General features: G+C 39.7%; 1 protein-coding gene and 1 long non-coding RNA gene across 16 annotated transcripts in view; one reads left to right on the forward strand and one right to left on the reverse strand.

The window, feature by feature from the left end:
- Positions 1–19,500, forward strand: part of mctp1a (multiple C2 domains, transmembrane 1a) — a 643,540-nt gene that overhangs the window by 555,801 nt on the left and 68,239 nt on the right. For 8 of the 15 annotated variants that reach the window (XM_087999145.1, XM_087999148.1, XM_087999151.1 and 5 more), the window contains 3 exons: positions 274–333; positions 9,195–9,383; positions 9,955–10,023. In XM_087999145.1, the coding sequence (XP_087855271.1) occupies positions 274–333; positions 9,195–9,383; positions 9,955–10,023 (318 nt within the window). Of the gene's footprint in view, positions 1–273; positions 334–9,194; positions 9,384–9,954; positions 10,024–10,870; positions 11,645–19,500 lie in introns of those variants that run through there. The other 7 variants (XM_087999167.1, XM_087999178.1, XM_087999181.1 and 4 more) reach the window with 4 other exon arrangements.
- Positions 1–19,500, reverse strand: part of LOC148151951 (uncharacterized) — a 40,532-nt gene that overhangs the window by 16,950 nt on the left and 4,082 nt on the right. The gene's annotated exons all lie outside the window — the stretch shown is intronic.

Raw genomic sequence — 19,500 nt, forward strand, 5'->3', positions numbered from 1 at the left:
CAAAAGTGATCAGGGCTGTCTAGTGACCTGGCCACTATTTATCTAATTGCACCATTGACCACCCTCACTAAAACAGATTGTCTGGTGATTTATCTTCATGCTGTTTTGAGAATATTGCTTTGCTCTATGGACGAATCCTGAAGAGGAGTTTAAATATCTACCTATTTCCAGTGTAATTATTAAAGATTAATCTGAATATAATTCCAGTAATGTAACAATTTTGGGTTTCTCTTTCATTGATGATGAGTGTTGAATTTTCTTTCCTCTTAACAGCAAGAGTTGGAGGAGAGCTTGATAGCATATGAGGAGGATGAAGAGGACAGAACTGACAAGGTAATTATCTTTGGAACACTTCTGTTTTCCCTCAGGTATTGAGAATTGTTTTTAGTCCTGTTGTAGTGCTGCAGAGTGGAAAAGAGTTGAAGAGTTTGAATAAAGGTAATACAGAGCTGTTTATCATTCCAGCAGTGGTTATTGTGTACATTTTGAAGGGGAAAAGTGAGCAATAAATCCTTACCTCTTGCCTGTGACTGGGACAAACACATTTTTTGTACATATGTCAGTGTTTACTTGCATGCATACACATATTTGGAAATAGGAATCCCTCTGTCACAGCAGAAAATAGTTGAACTATCTGAAAATCATAAATGCCAACCCTCACTGACTCTGACCACAGCACTTCCCATTTTCACAGGAGTGAAGATGGCAATGGGACATGTTATTCCATGTATGCTTTATGGATATGCTTGGCCATTTAACACACTGAGTGTTTTGTCTTAGAGAGTGAAACTGTGCAAATTAGAGCAAGTAAGAATGAAATTCAACTGAATTTCATTGAATCATTTGAATAAGCAGGGTACCCTTTGGAGAGATGTTACCTCTTTGGTTCTGGGGCACATTTAGGGTGCACATTGGATGATGAAAGGCACACTTCAGAGTTGTTAAAACTATACATACGTGTGTTAAAAGTGCACAAACAAATTATTATCAAGCTATTGGAACTGTCAATAACTATGACAAAATCAGCTGTCAAACTGTCAATATAATCCATCTAGACCACTTGTCAAAGGGCTTTTGCCCGAAACATTGATTCTCCTGTTGCTCGGATGCTGCCTGATCTGCTGTGCCTTTCCAGCACCACACTCTTGACAGTTGCCAAGAGGACATGTTGAAGCACATATTAAAGAGAATTATCAAATTGTCAAGTCACTTACAAGTCCTACCCTTTAAATCTTTGAGAGCAATGTCTGGAGTGTTAAACAAAACTATTGCTTGCTATTTCAGTTTTGCAAATTTTGAAATCTAATAAAGTCTGCTGTCAGATGTCTGAGAGTTTCTGTCTTTATAGTATATCTGTGTGAGTGCTTTATAGTATATCTGTGTGAGTGATTTCACAGCATATACTATCACAGCAGAGTGCCTTCCATTTCACTGTTTGACTGGAAATTGTGAACTATTTGATGTTGGACTAGAAGTTTTCATTTTAATAAGTTTTTTAATGCAATGTTTATTGTTCTAAAGCTTTCAATTGTAGTATTTTTGTTATGATGTGAGTGTTATTTTCTATCTCACGATGTCTACAATAGAAAATTGTAGCTTTGTGTCATGGAATATTACACTCTGTTATCTCTGCGTGGGTCTGGTCCATGATGGATACCAGGTGAGTTGACATGGTAAGTGTAAGGGCGAATGGTGGTGAATGGGTAGAGAACAGGATTTAACATTAAGTTGGCTTACAGGCTATACAATAACATGGGTGTTGTGTAAGAATGGACAGATCTTAAAATATTATACTGAAAAGTGCATTATGTATCATCCAATATGGTGATGTGATATTTCATTAATAATCTCTACAATAGTCTCTTAAATATGTGACTTTAATTGGAGCTTTAAAATCATGAGACAGTTGTTTTTAAAATCACTGATGAATCTTGTCTGATTTATTAAAGTCAAAAGTCAATTTGTCTCTATAGAGAAATTCATTCCAATGATAGTGAAGCAGATGTCTGTAAATATGATAGGTCAAACCTAAGGGGAGAAGATCAATCCTAGCACAGGAAATCAACAGAATTGAAGAAGTTCTTAATGCTATCTTCTTGATGAAATACTTCCACAGAGTCCAGTCTTCCGTCACCAAGTCACCCTTTGTTTACTTGGAAAGCCCTTTGATCTATCTCCCTTAGAGGCAGCTCTCAGAATAAACAAGTTTTCTAATTGGACCAGATTGACAGCCCCAATCAGGGAACTCACAATCTATGAGGTCCACCTGGTAGACCTCGTTACAATCACTACATCCCTCTCCCTCTGAGTCTGAGGACATAGGCCTGTTTTCTTGTTGTACCTCCTCCTGAGGCAGTTTAGCATCAGGTCACGTTCCACCTTTTCCATCTCTGATTCAGATGGTGTGCAATGCACAGTGACTCACCTCATGCGCCTGGAGCTTCTTGGAAGAAATCCATCCTTTTCTTCAGACAGCAAAAGACATCGATGTTACAAAATCTGCCATGTCCATCTCAGATTCTGAGGTATCTTTGACATTTAACAGAGAGGAAAAGCTATGGGTTCCAGTACAGTTGGAAGGATTATTGAAGAGGTAGGTATGTTTTGTTCCCACACCGTTTATGAGTTTGCAGCTTTCATATGATCCACATGCTTGTTCAGGACTGTTGCAGTTGCCTGAACTTTATATGTCATGGTACCTGACCTGGTGTTGACATTCTCGTGGTTCTATACCAAACTTTGTCCCCTGAAGTAAATTGGCACTCTTGCTTAGCGGAGGCTTGTGTCTTGCATTGGCATTCCAGATGCTGTTTCACACTCATCCCCAGATCCGGGAAGATCAGATTTAACAAAATGTAGAGTCTTCTCCCCATTAGCAATTCTGCTGGAGCTATCTCTGTAGTTGCATGAGGGGAGTTCCTATAATCAAATAGGAACTGGGACAGTTTGGGATTGAGTGAATTTGTAGGCTGCTTTTTTAAGCCTGTCTTCAAAGTTTGGACTCTTTCTGCCAGACCATTGGACAATGGATGGTATGGAGCTGTCCTTAAATGTCAAATGGCATTTACTTCAGGAAATACTCAAATTCCCTGCTGTAAACAATAGCCTGTTATTTTTAACTAACACTTTTGAGAATCCATGTATTGCAAAAGATGCACACAGTTATTCTATCATCATCCCTGTGTTTGACAAATGAACTCTGAATTATGTCCAGCCACTTTGAGTAGACATCCACAATGACTAAGAATATCGAGGCCATGAAAGGACCTGCATTGTTTATGTGTATCCGAATCCAGGATTTACCCAGCCATTCCCAAAAATGTGGGGGAGCTGCTGGCCATAATCTTTGTTCTTGTTGGCACTCTAGGCACTGGACCTCCAACACAGTTATGTCTACATCCAATCCCAGCCACCAGACATAATTCTCACCAGCACCTTCATTTTGGAAACCCCTGAATGACTCTTGTGGAGTTTAGCCCGTATCTGACAGCAACTTTTGCTCGGGGCGATCATTCTTGCTCCCCATAATAATATGCCATCTTCTATGATGATCCGGTCTCTTCAGGTCCTAAACGTTCGTTGTAACAGCTCTTTGATTCCCCACCACCATCACCAGCAATTTTGCTAGGATTGGATGCTTCTTCATCCAAAGTCTGATATTGTCAGCTGTGACTGGAAGTGTGCCTAGAAAATTTAAAACCATTATGAATTGTTCCAGTGACGGTACTGTCAGTGATGTAACTCCCAGCAGGAGAAAGTTCAATGCATTGCATTCGCTGCTTGCTCTCCATGATGGTGCTCCAACTGTTAATTATATGCACTTAATATTAGAGCGCATCACTGAAATCAACCTCCCACTATGGGAGGCACTACCTTGTCCTCTTTAAGTAGACTCAGCAGGGGTTTGTCGTCCGTTATTATTACAAATTTACATCTGTAATGATATTGGTGGAACTTCCTGATTCCCGTATGGCTATCAAAACATCCTTCACTATTTGGGTATACTTACGCTCTGCATTAATCTGGATGCATACGCTATTGGGTGTTCCTCTCCATTGGGACACCTATGAGTTCACACTACTCTGATGCCGGTAAAGAATTGCATGCCAATATCAGGTCTTGTTTGGGATCACAGTGTACCAGCACCTTCGACGATGATAGCTGTTTCTTCACTTGCCTGAAAGTCATGAGTTGGCTACGTGAACATTTCCAATGCTGACCTTTGTTTTAGGAGCTGATACAAAGGTACCAGGATGGAGGCCAGGTTATGTATGCACTCTCCGTAATAATTTGTCAGCTCAAGGGAAGATCTAAGCACCAGTACAGACATGGGAACTGGGTCACATTTGATCACCCTCACTTTATCTTTCAATTGGTGTAACACAGTCTTGTTAACTGTATAGCCCAAGCAGGTCACTTGGGGTGCCTGGAACACACATTTGTCCCTTCTAAGGCATACTCATGCCTGGGAGAAACGTCTAAGGGTTATGTCCATATTTTCTAAGTGCCCTTTGTAGGTCTTCCCTGTGATCAGCACGTCATCTAGATAAATGGTGATTTGGGGTAGACCTTGTAAAATGTTCTTCATTGTCTGCTTCAAAATTGCATAGGCTGACAGTACCCCAAATGGCAGTCTTGCATATTGGTACAAACTTTTATGGGTATTAATGGTGACATATTCTGAGAATCCTCATCTAAATGCAATCATAAGTGTGCATGGCTCACATCCAACTTCATGAAGGACATCCCCCTACCAGCTTTGCAAATAACTCCTCTATGCGAGGGAATGGGTATTTACCCAGCTGCAAAAATGGTTTACCATTTGTTTAAAATCCCCACAAAGGTGAACTGACTCATCAGGCTTCACAATTGATATGATCAGTGTTGCCCATTTTGCAAACTGGACTGGTTTGATGATTCCTTTGCTTTCCAGTCTTCTATTTTCTGCCTCTAGTTGTGCCTGTAAGGCAAATGGCACTAGACAGGCCTTGCAAAATCGTGGAATTGCTTCTTGGTCAATGTGCAAGGTGGCCTTGGCTCCTTTGATATTCCCTAAACCTTCCTAAAAGATTTCCGGGTATTTAATTAGGACTTCACTAAGTGACTAAGTGAAGTCCTAATCAAATTTTCTAATCAAAAAATGTTGAGCCAATCAGGGTGACTCTTTCACAACCAATTTCACCACATTGAGCTTGGACCTGAGCCTTTACTACAATCAGTGGTAAATGAATCAGCAGCTTCTTGTCAGAGACCGGAACCAAATTTGTACCCTTAATCTGAAAAGGTTCCCCGGTATAGATTCTCAGTCTCACTGAGCTCTTGTACAAATGTAAACGTTGGAGTCCACATCAAATTTTATTAAAGACTGATTCTGCAATCACTGAAGTGGCCTCATGGTACCGACCTCCATTAGAACTGGGTGACCATTTAATCAGACATTTACTTTGATTGGTTCTGATTTGGATGTTGCTGAACAATTTAACCTTTCCAAACCAGATATAGGAGAACCTTCCAGGGTTTGACTCTCCCGGATACTGTCCTAAAAGTTCTTTTGCTCAACTTTGGTCTTGTGGGACTCTTTTGCTGTCTCAAATCTGCATACTAGCAACAATTTCAACAGCTTGCCGGTTTGGTTGCTGAAGAAAATTTTTACCATTTATTCAAACTTTGTTTTGGGGTTTTGCTGTGGGCTGACCTCGTGTCCCTCTGTTCAGGATATGTCATGAGTGAAGCTATACAATTGCCTTCCCTCAATTGGTCTTCCCTAAGCCCAGTCAGACTGGTGAGGATATCTACTTCCATTGGAATGCCCTGCAACTCATATGCTCTATTTGCTGCATTTTACATTGATAAAGCCAGTTCTGGAGCCTGTTTTAAGTCCAATTGGGCTTCAGCTTTTGCATGATTACATCACTAATTCCGCATGCCAAACAGTCTCTCAGCATCTCATTAAGGGTTAAACCAAAGTCAAATGTCTCTGCCAGTCATCTTTTCCTAGTCAAAAATCTCGACACAGAGTCCCCTAGTTCTCAAATTGCTGGGTAAAATTGATAGTCTCTCAGAATGTACAGAGGCTTGGGGTTGTAATATTCCTTAACTAAATGCATCCTCTCATGAAAGGTTTTTAGTATCTGGTGCCTCAGGAAAAGTTAGATTTCTAATAGCCGAAAAAGCAATGGGTCCGCAGGCTGTCAAGACAATTACTCATTGCTTTTCATCTGCCCAAGTGTCATTTTCCCAGAAAAAATGATGCATTCTTTCCACATACTGGGCCAAGTCTTTGACACCAGATTGATTGAGTCAAGCTTCCCAAATAATGGTATGATGCAGGAAATGCTTGCCCCAACTGTTGTGAGTGAATTTCTTCAGAAACATGCTTTTTCTCATTCCCACTGTGAAATAACTCCATAGAACATATAGAACATTACAGCGCAGTACAGGCCCTTCGGCCCTCGATGTTGCGCCGACCGGTCATACTAATCTGAAGCCCATCTAACCTACACTATTCCATGTACGTCCATATGCTTGTCCAATGACGACTTAAAGTCGGCAAATCTACTACCGTTGCAGGCAAAGCATTCCATACCCTTACTACTCTCTGAGTAAAGAAACTACCTCTGACATCTGTCCTATATCTATCACCCCTCAATTTAAAGCTATGTCTCCGCATGCTCGCCATCACCATTCTTGGAAAAAGGCTCTCCCTGTCCATCCTATCTAACCCTCTGATTATCTTATATGTCTCTATTAAGTCACCTCTCAACCTTCTCTCTAACGAAAACAGCCTCAAGTCCTTCAGCCTTTCCTCATAAGACCTTCCCTCCATACCAGGCAACATCCTAGTAAATCTCCTCTGCACCCTTTCCAAACCTTCCACATCCTTCTTATAATGCGGTGACCAGAACTGTACACAATACTCCAAGTGCGGCCGCACTAGAGTTTTGTACAGCTGTAGCATAACCTCATGGTTCCGGAACTCGATCCCTCTATTAATAAAAGCTAAAACACAGTTTGCCTTCAACCTGGGTGGCAACTTTCAAGGATCTGTGTACCTGGACACTGAGATTTCTCTGCTCATCTACACTACCAAGAATCTTACCATTAGCCCAATACTTTGCATTCCGGTTACTCAGACCAAAGTGAATCACCTCACACTTGTCCGCATTAAACTCCATTTGCCACCTCTCAGCCCAGCTCTGCAGCTTATCTATGTTTCTCTGTAACCTACAACATCCTTTGTCACTATCCACACTCCACCGACCTTAGTGTCGTCTGCAAATTTACTAACCCACCCTTCTACGCCCTCATCCAGGTCGTTTATAAAAATGACAAATAGCAGTGGACCCAACACCGACCCTTGCGATACAACACTGGCAAATGGACTCCAGGATGAACATTTCCCATCAGCCACCACCCTCGGTCTTCTTGCAGCAAGCCAATTACTGATTCAAACTGCTATATCTCCCACAATCCTATTCCTCCGCATTTTGTACAATAGCCTACTGTGGGGAACCTTATCAAACGCCTTGCTGAAATCCATATACACCACATCAACCAGTTTATTCTCATCTACCTATTTGGTCACCTTCTCAAAGAACTCAATAAGGTTTGTGAGGCACGACCTACCCTTCACAAACCGTGCTGACTATCCCTAATCAAATTATTCTTTTCTAGATTATTATAAATCCTATCTCTTATAACCTTTTCCAACACTTTACCAACAACTGAAGTAAGGCTCACTGGTCTATAATTACCAGGATTGTCTCTACTCCCCTTCTTGAACAGGGGAACCACATTTGCTATCCTCCAGTCTTCTGGCACTATTCCTATAGACAATGACGATTTAAAGATCAATGCCAAAGGCTTGGCAATCTCCTCCCTGGCTTCCCAGAGGATCCTAGGATAAATCCCATCCGGCGCAGGGGACTTATCTATTTTCACACTCTGCAGGATTTCTAATACCTCTTCCTTGTGAACCTCAATCACACCTAGTCTAGTAGCCTGTATCTCAGTAATCTCCTCGACAACATTGTCGTTTTCTAAAGTGAATGCTGTTGAAAAATATTTATTTAGTGCTTCCCCTATCTGCTCTGACTCCACACACAACTTCCCACTACTATCCTTGATTGGCCCTAATCTTACTCTTGTCATTCTTTTATTCCTTAAATACCTAGAGAAAGCCTTAGGATTTACCCTGATCCTATCTGCCAACAACTTCTCATGTCTCCTCCTGGCTCTTCTGAGCTCTCTCTTTAGGTCTTTCCTAGCTACCTTGTACCCCTCACATCTCATCCTAACATAAACCTTCTTCTTCCTCTTGACCAGAGATTCCACTTCCTTCGTAAACCACGGCTCTCGCGTTCTACAGCTTCCTCCCTGCCTGACAGGTACATACTTATCTAGGACACACAGTAGCTTTTCCTTGAATAAGCTCCACATTTCTAATGTGCCTGTCCCCTGCAGTTTCCGTCCCCATCCTATGCTTCCTAAATCTTGCCTAATCGCATCGTAATTGCCTTTCCCCCAGCTGTAAGCTGAAGCCAGTATATCATCACCAGTCACCCTTTATTTACACATGGAAAGTATTAGAACTGATACAGCTCCTTCAAAACCAGTCCTCAGAGTGAACAGAACTTCTGACACTCCTGTTCTTATCTGTCAGCCAGGGTTCCATGATTAGACCAGATTAACAGCCTCAATCAGGGAACTCATATTCTGTGACATCCAACTGGCTGGCCTTGCTATGATCGCTATACTTTAAACCCCTAAATAAATATAGAAGATACCATTTCAGAGAGCAGGATAGATCCCAGATATTAAAAGCCAATGTCAGCATTGTGGAGCAAGGAATCATCAAAAGCACAACCAGTGCCCATCTATTAAAGGAGAATACTTTATCAGTTAGGCAATAGGTCTCTTTTAGAAAATGGGTTGAATTATGATACAGTTGCAGAGCAGCAAGAAGACAATTATCTACTCATATAGAGAAATTAATGAGGATAGAAAAGTCTAAATGCAAGAGGGGTAAACGTGAATTTGACCTAACTACTAGCATATTATATTTATGCCAATGAATCTATCACTAATTTTAATTCAATAAAAGGGTGTGTGTCACTACCTAAAGCAATACAAATGACATATGCCCAGGAGGTATAGCACTATGGGTAAAAGTAATACAAGCATTTCTCCAGCAGATCATAGAGAACTTGGATGTACTTCATAGCCAAGAATTCTCACTCCTAACCATTGAGATTAACTGTGGTGGCATAGGAAATTCGCCAACAAAATGGAAACATATGACAATAGAGGGTTGGCAAAAATATTTTCCACCTCTATCAACACTGAAAAGAGTTCAAACTGCAAGAATCAACAAAAGTTACAAGGTGATGCAAATTATGAAAAGAAAATGAATGCAAACCTGACTTGAGCTGATTGATGAATCCTCAAATTGTGTAATTCAGACTACGATACAGCTTGGTGAATAGTGATGACAGAGAACAGCATAATATCTGATGCTGAGCAGAGCATGTTCAAGAAGAAAGTTTTATTCCTATATTTTCCCAGGAAGAATCATCTACCAGTGGCAGAAATAATGTCAAGCAAGAAGCAATCTTAAAGTAGTATGACTAATGACTTGAATATGTTGATGTTACCAATTGTGCAATCAGTAAGAATTCAACTTAATGAATAAATTTAACCAAAAGGTATATATACTTCAGTACAAATTTTCCATTAGATTGAGAATAAAAATCTGCTCACACAAATCGAAGATGTGGTGCATACATGTAGTGCCTCCCTGAGATAGGACAACTTATTTCCACAGATTTAGGACACAGTCAAAAGTAAATTGCTTAGCTTAAAAATACAGAGTACTCTCAGGAAGAATCTTGCTGTTTGGAGAGGTCCAGATCCATGATACTGCAAAACAGAATCTTTATATTTTCAACTTTATAGACATCATCCATGAAGGAAATCCTTGGAATTATCAAATATTGCAATGGAGCAGTTTCCAGTTTCAGCAAGGTAAGATGTCTTAAGCAAAGGAAACCCAGTAGATAAACAGACTCACAGTTTAATGGAACTTACTGACCTTACATTGTCAAGAACACTTTCACCTGAGGTGTAGTGACCCTAGTCTGTCTCTAGTGAGAGAGAAGTCCTATGGTCTTCTGGGACTATGATGACTTCTCTGTCAAGAACAGAATTAAAGTCAACAGTCAAAGTCAACATACTGAGACCACTCTCTCAAGTCTAAAGAAGATACATTTTAGAAGAATAGTGAAACCTTCCAACTGCCTGAACTTGTGAAATCAAAGAGTTTGATAGCTTTTGGAGATGGGAAAGGAGTAAATGTCATTACATGCACAAATATACCATGTTAATAACAATAAAAAAGCCTAGAGGGGGATGTTGTATAAGGGCGTAAGGGTCTGAAAAGGTTAATGCTGAGAAGTACATTAAGCATAGCCAATATGATAATGCAACATAGATTTTGAAGGAGGAACAGCTTAAGATGTTGAAGGATGAGATCTAAGTTCAAGATCTCCCTCATAATCTAGAAACAAATATTGAGAATACCAATGTAACTTGGATCTTATCAATATCATGCAACAAACTACATCTTATGTAAGACAGGTTTTTTTTCTCCACCACATCAGATTAAGCAGACCCAGAAAAAGGATTGGGAATCCAAAACTTCAAAGGATCTTACATTCTGAGCTGAAGTGAGAATTGGGAGTTGAGCAGAGGGGAGTAGCTTGGGTATGAGAGTGTGAGGGACCATGGAATTTGGTTGGGGGTTTGAGAAAGTGAGCGGATACATAATGAAGGCTTGAGGATTGTTTCATATTTGTTAATTTTTAAATTTAAGGTCAACACAATGCTGGTGCACCGACAGGCCTACCACACAACTCAGCTTTCTGACTGGCTGCCTCTGTTCCTGTTCTTGTATCACCTAGCCTGCCTCATTAGGAGCTGTAATACTCTAGAATGAAAAATCCAACCTTCTGGGCTACTTTGCCCAGATCTGTTATCATGAATCAGAAATGTCCTAGTTCTGTGGGATTGGGAGTGAAGATCCAGTCCTCAGCATTCTTTTGTAAAGATGAAAGCAGTGATTAACTTCTGAAGGACAAAACTGAGTTTTGGAAATCAGCAGCAACATCTGATTGCCAAGTGTATGAAGTAAATTCTTGCGTGTGTCTGAGAAATTCTGGTAAATTCCAAATGTTTTCAAACATGAAGCATTCAGCAGCCAGATGAATGAAATGTTGAATGCAAGCCTACACAAATCAGGAGTCATTTACATTTCTGTTCCAGTTCCTGCACTGTTTTCCATTTCACACATGATACTTGATATTTAAATTCGTTTCTGAAATTTATTCTTCCGCATGTATTTGATATAGATTTTATTATTCATGGAAAGTCAAACTTGCTTAGTCATAATAATATCATATAATAGGAGAAATACAATTGAACAATGTGCTGTGATAAAATAAGCTGGGCTGTTATAAATCTGTATCCATGAAACATATATAGTGCACTTATACTTAAAATTGTATTTCTAATTCACAGTAGCTAATTATGAATGTAACAAAACTACATGTAGAATTATGAATAAATGCAGTTGGGGTTGCAAACATGATCAGAAAGTCTGGGTCGCTTTGTAATTATCCAACATGAAGCTTCAATAATTTTGGATGTCATTCAATCAGCTGAGATGCTTTCTTTCCTAGGACATACTTTTGCCACTTGTCTTTCTATTTTCATACATATTTCCAATGTCCTTATGTATGCAATGTGGTGTGATACTAGAAAATTGTACTTTGCTGGTTAGCATGTCTGCGCAGTATTGGGAAGAACGTATTTGGAGTGTATGCTGTAGATGCTGCCCTGTTTCCAGAAGGACAATGGCACAGTATACCTACAATTTGAGTGATGTGGTGTGTCTGATAATCAAGTAATTCTCAGTGTAGGAATGTACAAAATTGCTGATAGCTGTTTGCAAGAGCACATTTTACATGTTTTCACAATAGAATGAATAATGGGGAGAAATTGTTTCCCATTGCATCAATTTCTGGATGAAAAATAAGCTAACCAATTTCTAGGTATTATTTGTTACATCTGATCAATCTCCATGATGTGTGCCTTGCACCATATTGACAACTTGTAGTTTCAAGTGTTCATACTAACTGTAAAAGAGAATGGGACTGCAGCAATCTTATTGAATAGTGGAGCAGACTTGATGGTTTTAACGTGCTCCTTCTGCTCCTCCACCTTATGAATCTATGTGTTACGACCTTATCTTAAAAAACCATGAGGCCATTTAATAGACCAGGGGCCTAACATCTGTTTTATGACACTGATGCCAAAATTGGCAAAAATCCTTATTTTCCGTTCCATTGCTCTGAGTTTATAGCAACCTAATCAGCAATCCTTAATCTGAAGTTTTTTTCTGACTTACCTCAATGTGGAACCAGAGGGATCAGGAGTGCTAGTTGCTCAACAGTATTAAAGATTTGCCTATCCCTACACCCATCAGCACTCAACTGCTTCCACATCTTCAACAGGGTTTAGTTATAGCTATTGTTATTAGCTCTAATTATAGCTATCAGCTATAGTTGATACCTGAACTAGACATTGTTAGAGAGATTTTTGAACTACAAGCCGGTCAAGGATTATTGGAGATGGAAAGAGGAGTTATGTCATAATAGATCAACCACAGCATTATTGAATAGCAGAGCTGAGGGGCCAAATGACCTAACCCCGATACTAATTCTTATGCCCTTATGTTCTAGTTACATTGGCATGTTACATTGAGATGTCTAATTAATATAGATGAGGTACAAGGATTATCTGCATTATTTTTCACCAAGACAGTATTGTTCTAAAACTTACACCGTGGCTCAGTGGTTAGCGTGCTGCCTCACAACAGCAGGGACTCAGGTTTTATTCCAACCTGAGGCAACTGGGTGGAATTTTGTACATTCTCCCCATGTCTGTGTGGGTTCTCGTAGGGTGCTCCGGTTTCCTCCCACAGTCCAAAAGATGTTCACTCCAAGAGGTCTAGCACTCAGGACTATAGTGCAGTGCCACAAGACGGGTGAGGTCCTTACATTAATTGAATTGGGTTTATTGTCATATGTACTCATGTGTGAGCACAGTGAAAAGTTTACATGTCATCAAAAAAAAGTTGGCACCATCTTAGGAACAAAGGTACCTATTTAGGGTGTAGGTTTGCTCGCTGAGCTGTAGGTTTGATATCCAGACGTTTCATTACCTGGCTCGGTAACATCATCAGTGGTGACCGCCAAGTGAAGCAAAGCTGTTGTCTCCTGCTTTCTATTTATATGTCTATCCTGGATGGGGTTCCTGGGGTTTGTGGTGATGTAATTTCCTGTTCATTTTCTGAGGGGTTGATAGATGGTATCTAGATCCATGTGTTTGTTTATGGTGTTGTGGTTGGAGTGCCAGGCCTCTAGGAATTCTCTGGCATGTCTTTGCTTAGCCTGTTCCAGGATAGATGTGTTGTCCCAGTTGAAATGGTGGTTTCTTTCATCCATGTGTAGGGCTACGAGGGAGAGGGGGTCATGTCTTTTTGTGGCTAGCTGGTGTTCGTGTATCCTGGTGGCTAACTTTCTTCCTGTTTGTCCTATGTAGTGTTTGTGGCAGTCCTTGCATGGAATTTTGTAGATGACATTGGTTTTGTCCATGGGTTGTACTGGGTCTTTTAAGTTTGTTAGTTTTTGTTTGAGAGTGTTGGTGGGTTTGTGTGCTACTAGGACAAAACCAACGCCATCTACAAAATTCCATGCAAGGACTGCCACAAACACTACATCGGACAAACAGGAAGAAAGTTAGCCACCAGGATACATGAACACCAGCTAGCCACAAAAAGACATGACCCTTCTCCCTCATAGCCCTACACACGGATGAAAAAAACCACCATTTCAACTGGGACAACACATCTATCCTGGGACAGGCTATGCAAAGACATGCCAGAGAATTCCTAGAGGCCTGGCACTCCAACCACAACACCATAAACAAACACATAGATTGAGATACCATCTATCAACCCCTCAGAAAACGAACAGGAAATGACATTACCACAAACCCCAGGAACTCCATCCAGGACAAACATATAAATAGAAAGCAGGAGACAACAGCTTCGCTTCACTTGGAGGTCGCCACTGATGATGTTACCTAGCCAGGTAATGAAACGTCTGAATATCAAACCTATAGCTCAGTGAGCAAGCCTACACCCTAAACCTCAACCTGAACTACAAACCTTCACAAACCTTGCAAAGGTACCTATGTACAGCATCTTGGTACAAAGCAGAAAAATAAAGAAAACAAAGTTAAAAAGTTAACATTACAGTCCTTCTTACTAAAAAGTAGAAAAACAAAGAAACACAGTTAACAGTTCAACACCACAACCCATAAGTTCCTGGCCATGCTGGAGTTTGACCTCCCCCACTGCCAGTCACCTCAAGCTGCCTGCTTTCACTGTCACCCACCAGCCACCTTGGGCTGCATGTTCCTGCTCTCACTGCTGCTCGAGTGACTACTGTTAACATCAGGGACCTCTCACTGCCATGATGGGCTGGCCGTCCATCGTGCTGCACAAACTCACACCTCACATTAGATAAATCAATTAAATTTTTAAAAAGTGGAAGAAGAAAAAATAAGTGAAAGAAAGAAAAATTAAAAGTGAGCCCTGAGCAGGAGCCTGAATGCTGTGTTGGTACTCTGCGGCCATCATGCACACTGAGACAAGTGAATGTAACTTCAAATATTTACTAACTGCGCAATGAATCAGCCACTGCTCAGATTATCCCTTTTCATTCATCTACCAGTGTATCATGAACAAAATTGAAAATCAGATTCTAGGTGCATCTAATTGATATACCATCTGATTTGTAAAAGCTGTGTGTACTTTACTCAAATGCTAATGGTGGTTCCCTCTTCATTGGAACTGGAGCAATTAAAATGGCCTGTAAACTACAACCAGTAGGCAAGAAATCAGGTTACTGGAGCTGTGGAGGGCTCTTAGAGTGGTAGTGTCTCTTCCTCAGACCCAGGAGGCCTGAGTGCAACTTTCACATGCCCTGCATGAGTGCCATAATCTGTGTAGGCAGGATGATTAAAATGAATAACTACTGCACTATTTATACCTAAGGACCACATGCCTTTAAAGTGCTTTTTAGTGAATGAGTGAAGTCAATAGATCTGAGGACTGTGCAATCATCAGCACACATCTCACGTCTTATGACCTTATGATGGAGGAAGGATTATTGATGGAGCAACCAAAGCAGCTGAATGTGGCTTGACGTGTTGGTATTTTAGGCTTGTGGAACAGCAAATGTTAAAAAAAAATGACAAACCCTGCCAATATAACAAACAATGAGAAAGATCAGAACAAAGTATAAGCTGGTGAAAGAGGCAGATGAAATTCAACACAGATAAATGAGCCGATACTTTTTGGGTGAGAGCTTTGAAGTCAGCAAATACTTGCTAATTGTTACGTTTTTTGTTTAGTTGCACAAAACTTTGAGTATTGCTGAAAAAAGACAAAATGTTGAAATTCTTCATCTTGAACTCATCAATAATGGGTGAACAACATTTATTCTGTACGAGAGAAAGCGTGCTGCATTCACATGCACTTGAAGCTATGTATATTAATACACAGAGCCCTGATATGTTCACTTAGAAAGGACATGCATACGTACGGCATCTGTTTCAAATCAACAAAATAGATGAAAGCCATTCTCTGTTTCAGTTCTCAGGGCAGTGCTTTGACCAATCAGAGTCAACCAGTCTGGTTTGAAACTAAAGTTGGTCGTTAACTGTCAGTCATCATCAATTGGTTCATTCTCTATGGCAACACCTCTACAACTCAGTGCATTGGGGGAGTGATGATGAATCAGCACTCTCCTCTCATACAAAGTAAACATTGTTTTCCCTTGGCTTTATTATTTTGTACAAATTATCCTGTTGAGTGCAATACAAAAATCTCTTGATAGAATATGTCTTTTTTAAGAAATGTTACAATTTCACAAGGGGTGAAAGAAAAGTGAGATCTGACATGCATGCGGTCAAATTTTTGAAGGTGACAGGACAGTTTAAAAAGGAGTTCATGAAACATTTAGAATGCTGGCTTTCACACTTAGCGGCAAAGAACACAAAGAAACCAAGAAGTTATGCTGAAGCTACATATTTAAAAAAAATCTGTTGTGGCCTTAGCTGGTGTTTTGAGTAGACATGAAAGCTTTGTAGATGGTATATAAAGTATTTACTAGAATGATTTCAATGACATAGAATCAGTGTTACATGGGTAATCAGAAGAAGCTAAGGCTGTTCTCCTTCGAGCAGTGAAGACTAAAGGCTGATTTGAGATTGAGCTGTTAAAAAACTTGTAATGAGGTTAGATAGTATAAATAAACAGAATCTATTTCAGTAGCTGAAGAGTTCAAAAGCAAATGTGATTGGCAGAAAAAAAGAGTCGACATAGAGAAAACCCTTTTAGTGCAAAGAACGGTTAGAACTTGGAGTACACTATTGGATAGAAAGTGGATACAGTTTCAACAGCAGCCTTCAAAAGGAAATTGATTGAATATTTAACTGAGAGCAAATTGCAGGGATCTCGGGTTTTTTTTTCCAAAATAAAAATTGGGAGTGTGGGGCTAACTGAATTATTCTTTAAAGGAGATGGCAAAGGTTTGATATGCTGAATGGCTATTTTGTGTGCTGTGCTACAAAAATGAAACTGAAAAGAAAGGCTGCCAGTAAATCATATTAAATACACATTATTTTAAGCTATCATTCATTAGATACACTAGGGGAAGATGGTAGTTAAGTGGTAATGTCCTTGGATAGTAAACCAGAGGGTCAGGCTAATGCTTAGCAGCAGAGATTCAAATCACATAATGGGACTGGTGAAATTTAAATTCAGTTAATAATTCTGGAATTAAATTTCAGTAACGGTGATTGTCTTAAAATAAAAGTCTGGTTCATTAGTGGCCTTCAGGGGCACTCTTTCTGGTCTGTTTTCCACATGATCCCAGACCCACAACAATGTAGTAAACTCTCAACTACCTCACAGGTATAGCAAACCATTCAGTTCAAAGGTTATAAGGGATGGGCAACAAATGTTGGCCTTGCCAGTGATGATCACAAACTATGAAAGAATAAGAAAAAAAATAAACTTTTAAATGAAAGAGATTTATTGTCTTGAAAGGCAGGCAGTACTACATAAACCCAAATTTGTGATATTGGCAAACATTTCCTATATTTGGACCTCTTCTTATTTCTTACTTAATAGTACCTGGCAACTTATCCCAGGTTTCCAATTATGTTTCTCCAGAAGCTTCATGGTAAAATATTTAGTTTTGCTCTATGCCATCTTCTTCCAGGTTGGATGAGATGGGGAAGTCATCTTATCGGAGAAATCGCAGACATGAAGCAACATACTAATTCTCAGAAACACAATATAGCTTTCAGCTACACTCTGAAGCCCAAAGCAACTTGTGGTTCAGGGAAACAAAGTCAACCTTTTCTGATTCACATTGCTCCTAATACTAGGAGAAAGTGAGGACTGCAGATACTGGAGATCAGAGCTGAAAAATGTGTTGCTGGAAAAGCGCAGCAGGTCAGGCAGCATCCAAGGAGCAGGAGAATCGACGTTTCGGGCATAAGGATTCCTGAAGAAGGGCTTATGCCCGAAACGTCAATTCTCCTGCTTCTTGGATGCTGCCTGACCTGCTGCGCTTTTCCAGCAACACATTTTTCAGCATTGCTCTTAATACTACAACATAAATGGGAACATGTATGGACCAGTATCTTTATCCTGCTTCCTAACAGCAATCCCATTCACAAACATTCTGTAATCTTCTTATTTGTGATTTTAGTATTAGTATAAGTGTTAACATATGCATCAGGGACCTGCAGGATTTGTGGAAAATGCAGTAAGGAAGTTGGGAGTGGATTCATAAAGTTAATATTTATTAATCATGGAATGCAGTGGCCAGGTTAAAAGATTTCATATTTGATGGACATCTCCAAGGGATTCTTTTCCTTTTTTACAGGCATTTTTTTTTCTTCTTGTACTTTCAGAATAAATTGGAGTTCACTGTGCAACAAATTTGTCTGTTCTACTGCTAGCAGGTAGAAACTCATTTTCATTACTCCTCTGTTTGTTCATGCTGAAAAATATTAAGGTCAGGTCAGAGGCTTTTTAAAAGATGAAAGTAAAAGATTAATAAATGTGCCAAAGCCTCATTCTAATTGAAGCTGAAGCATACTCTGCAAGTATGTGAAATATGTCCCAGATGTTTAACCTCAGCCTGTGCCTCTGCTCTCCCTGTGCAGCACAAGGCACCCATTAGTCATGTAACCTTTGTACTCAGGGGTAAATGGGGTATTACATGGCACAAAACTCACACACCTGTTTTGCATTCAATAAGGACCCCTCACGGGCATCACATAAGCTCCTGCATGTGGTTTCAGTTAGCAGATTATTGACTGATTGTGAAAAGTGTCTTTCTTGGAGCCAATGGAGATATTAGTCACTTAGTCACAATGAAAGAGTTAGTCACAATGAAAGATTAAGTCACTCGCTAATTGATGAGAGCTGACTCTGTAAATTGGAACAGGTAACTGATAAAGAGTCTCTGTGTTTCCAAAGTTATTCACAGTCTTTGAACATATAGCTGTTAGAGTGAAAAACCCTGTTGAGAATATTGGTAACAGATAATATGTAGCACAATTAATGGGTTTAATTATTTAGTATTTAGTTTGCTTCACAATTGTGCTCTGATTACAGTATTTTTAAATGTCATTGGACTAATAATCCAGAGGGTCAGGCGAACACTTAACAGCAGGGATTCAAATCACATAATGGGAGTGGTGAAATTTAAATTCAGTTAATAATTCTGGAATTAAACCAGTAACGGTGATTGTCTTAAAATTAAAGTCTGGTTCATTATATATTATACAAAAGTGGATTCCAATACATTAAACTATAACATAATAAGTAGCTTGACGTATAGAAATGCTCATGATTACTTGTTGAAACTGGCTGTTGCAAGGATTGTTGGTTGCCTTCTGTTTGATTTGTTACCCCAGCTCCAGTGCAGACTCGCTGATCCCCTGCTTTTTTCATAGATGATTTTGATTTGTTTTCATTTCATATTACATTCTTGTAATTTTACTTTGTGTAAACCCTGGTTTTTTGACTAGGTGTTGCTTGCTATTGTCACTAACCTGTTATTTAAAAATATATATGGTTTTACCTTCAAGGAACAATTAAGTTGTTAGATTGGACCAGGCCCCACATCCTTAGACCCATATTACAAAACAGAATATTTTTTGGTCTTTTACCATTACAGTAGAATACACTTAGGCTTCAAGCAGGAGGAAACTCAAAATATTTTTAGCATGACTCTCAAGGAATCTCTTTTAGTGCCAGGGGAGGCAATGTAGTAACTTGGGTTCATGAGGGAG

Source organism: Chiloscyllium plagiosum, unplaced genomic scaffold (assembly GCF_037043375.1).
Source record: "Chiloscyllium plagiosum isolate Xiang-an unplaced genomic scaffold, Cpla_swu_hap1 HiC_scaffold_2, whole genome shotgun sequence".
NCBI classification, from domain to species: domain Eukaryota; kingdom Metazoa; phylum Chordata; class Chondrichthyes; order Orectolobiformes; family Hemiscylliidae; genus Chiloscyllium; species Chiloscyllium plagiosum.